The sequence below is a fragment of the Rhamphochromis longiceps genome, linkage group LG9 (genome assembly GCF_057381845.1).
Source record: "Rhamphochromis longiceps isolate RC_006_pf linkage group LG9, R_longiceps_female_GT1.1, whole genome shotgun sequence".
Classification (NCBI taxonomy): domain Eukaryota; kingdom Metazoa; phylum Chordata; class Actinopteri; order Cichliformes; family Cichlidae; genus Rhamphochromis; species Rhamphochromis longiceps.
Window position 1 is genome coordinate 33,071,492 of NC_140565.1, and position 10,119 is coordinate 33,081,610.

The following is a 10,119-nucleotide window of genomic DNA, read 5'->3' on the forward strand; positions in this document are numbered from 1 at the left end:
TGGAAAGAGCCACTGAGGAGTATAAAAAGAATGGAAGAATTACTTTTCAACTTTATTTGAAAAAATAGGACACACTACTTTTTTTTCTTTTTTTTAAAACAGTTCTTATGAACTCCTGTGTCAATGGAGGACTTAATGTGTTCGATTTTAACACTCTAAATAACACATTCAAAATAAATTGGTTAAAAATATAATTACAAATCCTACATCCATTTGGATACTATACCTATGTACATGTTTTCTAAGGAAGGTGTCCTTACTTATAATTTTAATATTGATAAAATCCCTATATAAATCTCTGCATTTCATCGCCAAGCTTTTTTAGCATGGACTCTTATTTACAAACATGGTCTACACAAACACCAAAACCACAACAGATGTGTGATTAACTTGTTAATCTTAATGGTTAAATTTCATATTCACAAATCCAAATGTTTAGGAAGACATCCCTCTTTTTATGTTTTTTTTCCCACGAGCTTGTGCAATACCTTTAATATAGTGCTGTTTAATTCTACTTTGTATAATGATGTTTAAATAAAGGTTTGTAAAAAAAAAAAAAAGAAGACGAAGAAGGAGGAGTGTGCGTACTGTGCTCTTTGCTGTGTCTTGCCGCCGTTTTAAAAATGGGCACTTTTTGAAGAACCCGCATCAAAGTATTGTGGAGAAGCGTCGTGTTAAATCTAATTGATGAACGGCTTGTTGTGAAGTATTGTAACAGCCACTATGGTGTGGTGTCCCTTTAAGACGCCCAAGTCGAGGGTTGATGGTGTCATCAGTTTGTGCCACTGCTCTCTCGCTCCGGGATTATGAGGACACGTGCCTTCACGCTTGTGCTTAACGAAGGACGGATTTATGTTTTCTTCTCCAGACCTTTTTTTTTGTTGTTGTTTTATTTGCAACGCTTGGGTTGTATGAACGCTGGGCGTTATGTTGTTGAGCCGCAGCCGTTCAACCGGGCTTTTATATGGTTGTTGAAGAAGGCGTATTAAAGAACCACCGTGGATTACCGATACCAGCGTGGGTGTGTGTTCTTCCGACTAGCCTGCTAGGTGTTTTGCCGCCTCCTCTCAACCACGCAACACAACCCGACGTTACAGTATGTATTGCAGCTGCGAAGACGAACGTACGTTCTCCTGTTAGGTTACAGCTGGTAGGAAGGTGCGTTCAGTGTGTCTTTGTAATTTTAAGTTTCCATGTCAAACGAGATGAAACAGTTATTTCTGGATGCGCACTTATTTGCTGAGATTAACAATGTGTTTTTGTAAACCACGTGATGATTTAAGTCATTTAATCTTTACAGAACATGTGAGCGAGGCTAAAAGAGCAATATTTTTATGTGTAGTAAACTGACGTTTCTAAATGTAACTGCTTTTATTTCATTAGTTCTGACGAGGACAGCTGAATGATGTTGTTGGTGAGCTTGGATTAAATCATCTCTAAACAAAGAACTTGTCCTCGTGGTGACTGACTTGGGGAGTGGAGGTCAGTGAGCCCATTGTCTCTGCTGGTCCGACTCCAACTACAAAGCCGGCCCGCTCGCCCCCTCCTGAGTCTGAGAGGAGATCCAGAGTAAGTCAGTTATAACTACACTGGTTGCTTAACTTTATCATTTTCTACAGGGTCTCTCTCTCTTAGCCAGTGTTGGGGAGTAACGGAACACATGTACCGCCGTTACGTATTTAAAATACAAAATATGAGTAACTGTATTCCATTACAGTTACCGTTTAAAAAGGTGGTATTCAGAATACAGTTACTTTGTTGAAATAAATGGATTACACTGCGGTACTTTCCTGTTTCATATTGTCGCGGGTCAGGACTGTTTGGGTTTTGTTTGACAGCTACGTTGTGTTGTTCCAGGAGGCAGCGTTACGGTTGCCATGGTTACAGGGCGATGCTCTCTCTCTGCGACTGTGTGTTTCCTGGGTGAGAGAGCGCCTTTTCGTTGTTGTTGTGCTAAGCTAACAGGCAGAATGCTACAAGCATAGCTCTAAAGAATGTAGCATCATGGGCAGTGTAGTCCGTGCTGCAGGGAGAATGGACTGCCATACACGTTATGGGTCTGTGAGCGCGAGGAGGGAGAAAAAGGGGAGTGGAAAGGTACGAGTTGTCATCGAGGAAAAACGGGAGCTGGAAGCATGTAAATATAATAATAACCACTTCAGCCAAGAAGAGTGCCTGACGAGCCCAGTTGTAAGTACGCTATTAAGACTCGACTGTACGCTGTGTTCGTGTTTTCCTCCGAAAACAATAAGTTCCGTTGGAGCAGTCTTTCAACGCCTCTCTCTGTCTCTCGCAAGCAAAGTTGACCCAGACAACAAAGTAAAGCTATTTTTCGGCTACGAGCCGACAGGGACCCCGCCGTATTAGTCAGAGGTCCCTTTACTACGGTTCGGCGTCGCGGACCTTCAGTAACAGTAATAAATCACACAGCAATAGTACATTAACGTTGTTGTAAAAAGCATGATAATATATTAAGTAATCCAAAGTATTCAGAATACGTTACTGTCATTGAGTAACGTAACGGAACACGTTACAGAATACATTTTGGGGCATGTATTCTGTATTCTGTAATGGAATACATTTTAAAAGTAACCTTCCCAACACTGAGTGTAGTATTAAGTGGACATGGCCCTGAAAAATAAAGGCATTAGACTACGTGTCCTTGGGGGGTGGAAAGCTGTAGACTCTCGCCCACGCTTGCCTGTGAAAAACTAGATAACACGGGACCATCTTCTAGTGGAGATGCATTATAACTCACCTGTGCATTATAATAAAAGGTGTTGATTGCAGCTGACAGTGTCTGCAGACTTTGATAACTGTGACACCCTCGTGGTTAATCAGAGGGAAATCTGAGTCAGTGTGGATTTGGTTGTACAGCTCTCACACATACAACCTGAACTGCACATTGTAAGTGTGATGTTCTTCAAATTTGAACAAAGTAAAAACTAAAAAACTTTGAAGTCATACGAGCCAATATTTTATTCACAATGTTGAACTTTTACTACTTTTATCCCCAAAATGAACTCACTTCAAATATTTACCACAGCATAGCGTCCCCAGGCACCTGAGACGTTTGGCAGATGGTGAAACTGTTTATCTTTGTGAGGTAAGAGGGGGCACTTGTGGATGAGCTGAAGATATAGACCTGATGTCACTGTTTGGGTTCTTTGTCATTACAGGAGAAAGAAGTGAAAGCAGGCCCAAACCTCAGCACATGGATGACATCAACCAAAAACATCCAGCACCAGCAAGTAAAGATGAGCCAGCGGCGATCCCTGTGGAAAAGACTTTTCCTGCTATGAAGCAGCCCAGAAGACGCAAGCGCGCCAACAGGGAGGAGAGAAGCTTGAGCTGTGACCAGTGTGGAAAGACCTTTACTCTGATTGGTAGCTTAAAATCACATCAGCTGATCCACACCAGTGTGAAACCATTCAGCTGTGATCAGTGTGGAAAGACCTTTACTCTGAGATGCAACTTAAAATCACATCAGCTCGTCCACACGAAATTTAAAGCTTTCAACTGTGATCTGTGTGGGATGTCTTTTACTCACAGTAACAACTTAAAAAGACATCAGCTGATCCACACCGGTGTGAAACCATTCAGCTGTGATCAGTGTGGAAAGACCTTTACTCAGATTTTTCACTTCAAATCACATCAGCTGATCCACACCGGTGTGAAACCATTCAGCTGTGATCAGTGTGGGAAGTCTTTTACTCAGAAAGCTCACTTAAAAACACATCAGCTGATCCACACCGGTGTGAAACCATTCAGCTGTGATCAGTGTGAAAAGCGCTATACTCTGAAAGGTGACTTAAAGAAACATTATATGATCCATGTTGGAGTTAAATCATTTGTCTGTGATCAGTGTGGAAAGTCTTTTACTCAGAAGAGCAACTTAAACTCACATCAGCGCACCCACTCTGGAGTTAAATCATTTGTATGTGGTCCCTGTGGAAAGGCTTTTACTCGTATGACTGGCTTAAAATTACATCAGCGCACCCACTCTCGAGTTAAATCATTTGTATGTGGTGACTGTGGAAAGGCTTTCATCCATTACAAAAGTCTATTGAGGCATCAAAAGACCCACAAAGTGTCCTCCTGTGAGAAAAGTGGCAGACCAATGGGACATTACCCTGACAGGGTTCATTTGAACACAGTGGGAGAAACGGGGGATCTGAACAAAAGTTCTTCTGGATGCTGCGTCAAACTTAAAAAGCTTGAGATCAGGCTTCACAGAATTCAGCTTTAATTTCCTGAGAAAGTCAGAGCTTCACTGTCTTTGTAGATCTAGTGAAAACATGAAAGGGTGCAAAAAGAGGCACTGTGGTACTGCATGATGAAGTCAGAAGTGACAGAGAAGTATGTGAGCGTGGTTCAGGACATGTTTGTGTGGTAGCAGTGACTACCACACATACTTGGGTTGAAGGTGGGGGGAGGATTACATCAATTCTGAGCCCCAGATGGAAATTAGCCCTTGGCTATAATCTGGTATGTTTACATTCATGTAATTTTTTTTTTACATTTGTATTCATTAACATGCACTGTCCTAAATAAATAAATTCAAATTCAAATTCAAACCACTGTAGTTATGGCTAGACAGGTCAAAGTCAAAGTCAAAGTCAACTTTATTTGTCGATTCTTCCACATGTACAGGACATACGGAGAATAGAAATTGCGTTACTCTTCAATCCCTAGATAAATAGCAAATGAACATTTAAATATATTTAAATATAAAAGTGATTAAAAATGCAAGTAAAATAATTAAAAAGTAAAAATTTAAATAAATACAATTTTACATATAACAAGAAAGCTATACAATATACAATATAATGGGTAAGTGACATTGAGTGTAAACCAGGCAGAGTAGTGCAAATAGGCAAATAGTGCAAATGGAGATTTAGTAGTGTACGGTAAGAGAAAGTGTAACAACAAAGTCTTATGAGGTAAATTCAGGTTACCCTGAATCTTCCCTTAGGTATGCTGCAATAGGTGGAGGCTGCTGGGAATTTCCCATGATGCATTGAGTATTTCTTCCTCAGTCACCTTTCTCTCTCACTACTTGTTAATAGCAGAGATGGATAGTAATGCATGCGTTACTGTAATCCGATTACTTTTTTCAAGTAACCAGTAAAGTAAGGGATTACTATTGCAAAAAAGGTAATTAGATTACTGTTACTTTCCCGTAGGAACGCTGCGTTACTGCGTTACTAAAACCGTCTTATTTTTTTTTTCAAGAATGTCTCATGACAGTGATGTAAGCGAGTGCGACGTTCGTGGCAACAGCTGTGTAACTCCCAAAATGACAACACAGGCACAGCTTCTTCAAGACGGGCGCTTCGCTGCATTTATTGAACACCGTGAAAACTATAAACATAAAACTCAAAGGCTTTAAGTGCTTCAGTCTATCAGAAATAACACTTGTGCTTTAACAACAAAAACTTACCTCGTGGCCGCCTGCCACTTCGGAGGTCCTAGAAGAATACCTTTACAGTCTTGCGGATTCTAAATTAAAACATAAAATAATTAGAACACCGTACATTACAAATTTTCACAATATTACAATACAGTTATAGCAAATGACAAATACCTTGTACAGCTGGTAGACTAAACAGGGCTTTGCCAATAGCTCGCTGAACTCCTTAGTGTGATTATTAAACGTGGGCTCACAGCCTATATTATCAAACCTCGCAATAATAGCGGTGTAACAAAACTTGTTCTTTGTGACAAGATAAACACACCTTTACAATATTGACCACAGAAATGTACAAGCAAGAACATTTTAACTGCTGGAACCATCTATTAAACTTCTTTATGCATAAGCCATTTCTGTGACACTTACACTCCCACCAAAATCACTCATTGTTTGCAATGTGACTTTCTAATGTGTCAACATTAAAGTCTGGTTCACTTTCCATGTCAGTCTCCAGTAAAGTCACTACCTTGTGAATAGGTCTTTCCAGATATATCAGCCTTGTCAGTGCTTTTCCCCTGTCAAAGGTAGTTTCGCTGGTCTTGAGCTTCACCTTTCGAACCTTGCCATCTGGGCTCTCTATAGCCTCTACTATTAGAGCAAGTTTCCATTTACATCTTGGAGCATTATCATCCTGCAGTATCACAATGTCATTTACTCGCAGGTTTCGTGAGACGTTCTGCCATTTCCTTCGCCGCTGGAAATTTAACAGATACTCTCGCCTCCACCTTTGCCAAAACTCATTTGCTAGAAATTGTACTCTCTTCTATCTTTTGTTCAAGTACAAATCCTCTCTGCAAAACTCTCCTGGAGGTGGAACAATAACTGAAGATTTCATCGTTAATATGTGATTGGGAGTTAATGGCTCTGGTCCCAAGGGATTGTTGAGATACTCAACAAGGTCTGCTGTTAATGATGGCCATTGTCTCGTAAAGCAGTGTTCTTAGACTAGCTGTATCGAGTCTGTTTCAGAACTTGTCCAGCATCGCTGTCAGTACACTTCGTACTGTTTGAATTTGATGTTCCCAGATGCCCCCCATGTGGCTAGCTGCCGGAACGTTCACCACAAATTCACAACCAATAGCTCTTTGTGGTTCTTGATCCATATCCTTCATTAGCTCCAAAAATTCTCTTTTGGCGCCCATAAAGTTTGTCCCTTGGTCATGTGGCAGGATGAATGTTATTCCTTGGTTCAACCCACTTTCAGCCTGGCGCATTAGGGGGCGCTAGTATAAATAGTGGCCATTTGAGCATTCCTGGATCGCTTACCTGTGATCTCCTTTTTGGTCACCTGACTTCCCTTTGGTGTTGCAGAGATCATTCTGAAGCCTCCATCGCGACTGGTAGGTGTTTACTCATTGTAGTGTGTACATTACCTTACTTGGTGGTAAACAGATATTGTTTTTAGGTCATAGCTGTAGAAGCCTCCTATGAGCCACTCTGCTCATGTTTCATGACGCGGTTTACTTGGTACGTAATTCAATTTTGTTACGATCTCTGCCTTTTATTGTTCTTTTATAGTAATTACTTATTATGCTTTGCAGGAAGTGTGGGCCTTAGTTTTACGCAACGCTACGCTAACTGAAGTGCTGCTGCTTTGCTTTGCTTTTACCGTCTGTTCCCGTTGCGAGGTTTCTCTTCCTGCTGCTGCCAGCTTTTTAAAGTGGACGTCAGCATGGACAGCGGCCATATGCATGCCGGTTATGGGAATCAGCTGGCGTACATATTAATTGACCGGATGATTAACTTATAGTTGGGCAGGCGGCAAGTTGGAGCAACACGGCGATTCCGTTTGCTCCAGATTTTAACGTTTTATCCAGATTGTACGTTGTTTTTCTGTTGTTTTGATTTGTAGTTTGGATTTTTGTTACGCCACTGGTGGGAGGCCCTTTTTCTAGCTGAAGATCACCAGTGTGGTCCTGCAGTTGGGTTATCCCCCGGTGCTACATTAGTTTTGTTGTAATATATTAAAATTTTCTTTGTTCCTTTATTCAGATGCGGAGTGCCGACATGGAGTAGACTAGGGTGCCTTGGTGGTGGGATCCTTTGAGTGTACACACCTGCCTCGTTTAGTTCATTAGTGTGAGCGTGTGATTTTGTGTTGCACTTGTATCTTGGTGTGTTTCTTTTTTTGAGTTTGTGCGTGGCATCCCTGCCCCTCCACTGGTAAGCCTCAGCTCTGAATACCTTTTTAAGCATATTTGTACATGGATATTTATGATTGTGCTTTTATATGGTGTTTTAAATGATTATTAATAAATTGTCAACTTGTTTTATCATTGAACCTCGTCTCTGTACTGAGTATAACAAACCTAACTGCCTTCTTGGTGATTAGTGTTACTTCCAGTATTCTCTGGGTGAAATTCCCAGAGTGGCGTTGTCTTTTAAACTGTGAAGAGTATTTACTTTATTCTCACTTTGTGCTGCCACAGTCACATCTTAATTGCTGGACAGGACCTCTTACGGCTATCAGAACTTGAAGAGCGTTCATGAAGGCATCTGTCGATAAGTCATCTAGCGTTTCAATGTGCACAACTCGTGAACATAAACACGTGAACAATAGTCCATACCTTTTGACTTCCTTTCTTCCTTCCTTTACCATGAATGAACCAAAACAGTCGACACCACAATACGAGAACGGAGGTGCTGTCAGACACTTTGATGAGTCTTCACATATCTCACGCCAAAACTTCTGAACTGGTGGACAGAAACAAAGAGCGTGGATGTAATTGTCCGGTGTATTTGCTAGACAGTGTGAGCAGTTGTTGGAAGGCGTATAGCCCATCTTGAACATCCTATGACCAGTATAGCGCACTCTATGTAATATTTTGTATTGTATTAATTGCAAACTGGGATTTCTGATCCATTGAAAGGTTTTTAAGCTGAATCTGTTTCTACCTTGAGAAACAATATGTACTCTCATCCTGTACACTGAAGGCTCAGAGTTTAAATCGCCTTTGTCCCACCAAAGAAATCTCAAATAGTCTTGATGCTCCTTGGTGACGTGGAATTGGTGGAACATCCTCTCCACATCCCACATGATGGCGATGGGGCCCTTTCTGAATCGACATAACACTCCAATCAGTGCATTGGTAAGATCTGGTCCAGTCAGAAGGTGATCGTTAAGAGATGTCCCCTGGAAATGGGCCGAACAATCAAAAACCACATGTATTTTCTCAGGTTTGTGGGAGTGGTAGACCCCATGGTACGGTATATACCATGCTGCCTCATTATCCAGTTCTTGCTCTGGGACCTTCTCTGCGTCTCCACCTGCTATGATGTTGTCCATGAACTTGACGTAATCTTCATAGTATTTCTTATCTCTTCTGAGCCGACGTTCCAACGAAGACAGTCTATGCTCAGCACATTGTTTGTTGATTGGAAGATTTGGGTTGTCGGTTTTGAATGGCAATGGGACTTCATAGTGACCGTTTTCCTTATGCCTTTGGTCACCTTTGACATGAACAAAATGTCTTCCTGAGAGACTGGATTGTCATCTGTTGCATGCTCAGAGAAATCAGATCCCAAAGCCTTTATTACATCAACTGGACCAACTTCCTTCACTTCTGCATACAAAATGCACTTCTTGCTTGAGTTCAACTGCTTGTTGTACTGCAGGAGTAACTTCTCGAACAATGATTCTGTGGCTTATGCCAATATCATCATTGTGATTTTGAACTTAATGTATAACCAACTATGCTCCAGCCGAGATCAGTTAGCTGTGTGTAAGGCTGACTCTCCTCACCTGCAATAATTTCCCATGGAAGAAGGGCTTGCTGACAGTTATAGCCGAGAAGCAGACCAACTTTGCATTCAAGCATTGGAGGTAACCTATCTGCCAGCCTTTTCAAGGTGAGGCCAATTCAAAGCAGTTTCAGACGTCGGGATGTGTGATCTGTTCACAGGGATGAACTCTCTTGTATAGACCAGTGGCAATGTAATTCTCTTTTCCTGCTTGTAGCCTCTAACTTGAAGATTTACCAGTTTCTCGCATGGTATGACTGTTGACTTGGCGGACATGGTCGATAGTCTTAGATGAGCCTTACTCTTATCTGTGTCGAGATCCTGGGCCACTTCATCCAAGATAAAGGATGTATCGCTCTGAGAATCGAGGAGGGCATACACTAGAACTTCTCTGTCTAGGTGATTTTTTTTTTTTTTTGACGAAACCCAGACCGGTAGAATGGTGGATGTCAGTGTGCTCGAAGTTACTTGAGTTACTCTATTAGTGATTGCGGTTGCTGGTTCATCTCCTTCGCCCTTGTCTTGAGAGTTATCATTCGTTTCAGGCATTATCCTTCTACGCTCTACAAACTTGTCATCATGCACACACGTGGGATGCTTCTTCTGGCATTTTTCACACGTGTTCCTTTTATCACACTTCTTACAATGATGTCCCCCCTTTAAACATCCAAAACACAACCTTTCTGCTTGTACAAACTTGATACGATCCTGGACTGATTTTTCCGTGAATTTGAAGCATTTATCCAGTGTGTGACCATTTCTTTTGCAGTAAAGTAAACTGTGAAGTTTGTCTCTGAAGCATTTTCCTATAGTGAACAGATCTCCAAAGCACCTTTCCCGCACTTCCCAAGCTGCATCATACGCTTCATCTGTGCCCACTAGGAGAAATCCTTCAACCACTCTCT

The 10,119-nt window shown here is 41.4% G+C and overlaps 1 protein-coding gene across 6 annotated transcripts; it reads left to right on the forward strand.

The window, feature by feature from the left end:
- The first annotated feature begins 597 nt into the window (after window positions 1-597).
- Window positions 598-7,754, forward strand: LOC146662666 (uncharacterized). 6 transcript variants are annotated; one of them, XR_014913148.1, is made up of 5 exons: window positions 598-1,158; window positions 1,384-1,569; window positions 3,047-3,106; window positions 3,180-4,600; window positions 4,954-7,754. XR_014913148.1 is itself a non-coding variant. In XM_085417556.1 (3 exons), the coding sequence occupies exon 3, from the start codon at window positions 3,215-3,217 to the stop codon at window positions 4,247-4,249; it is 1,035 nt and encodes a 344-aa protein (XP_085273682.1). In that variant the 5' UTR covers window positions 601-1,158; window positions 1,384-1,569; window positions 3,180-3,214; the 3' UTR covers window positions 4,250-7,754. The 6 variants fall into 6 exon arrangements, 1 of the variants encoding a protein (XP_085273682.1); XR_014913146.1 differs by lacking the exon at window positions 3,047-3,106 and having other exon boundaries at window positions 601-1,158; XR_014913149.1 differs by lacking the exon at window positions 3,047-3,106 and having other exon boundaries at window positions 601-1,123.
- Window positions 7,755-10,119: the final 2,365 nt, after the last annotated feature.

Coding starts and splice junctions, on each gene's coding strand:
- LOC146662666 (XM_085417556.1), top strand. CDS start 3,215: ATGGATGACATCAACCAAAAACATCCAGCACCAGCAAGTAAAGATGAG.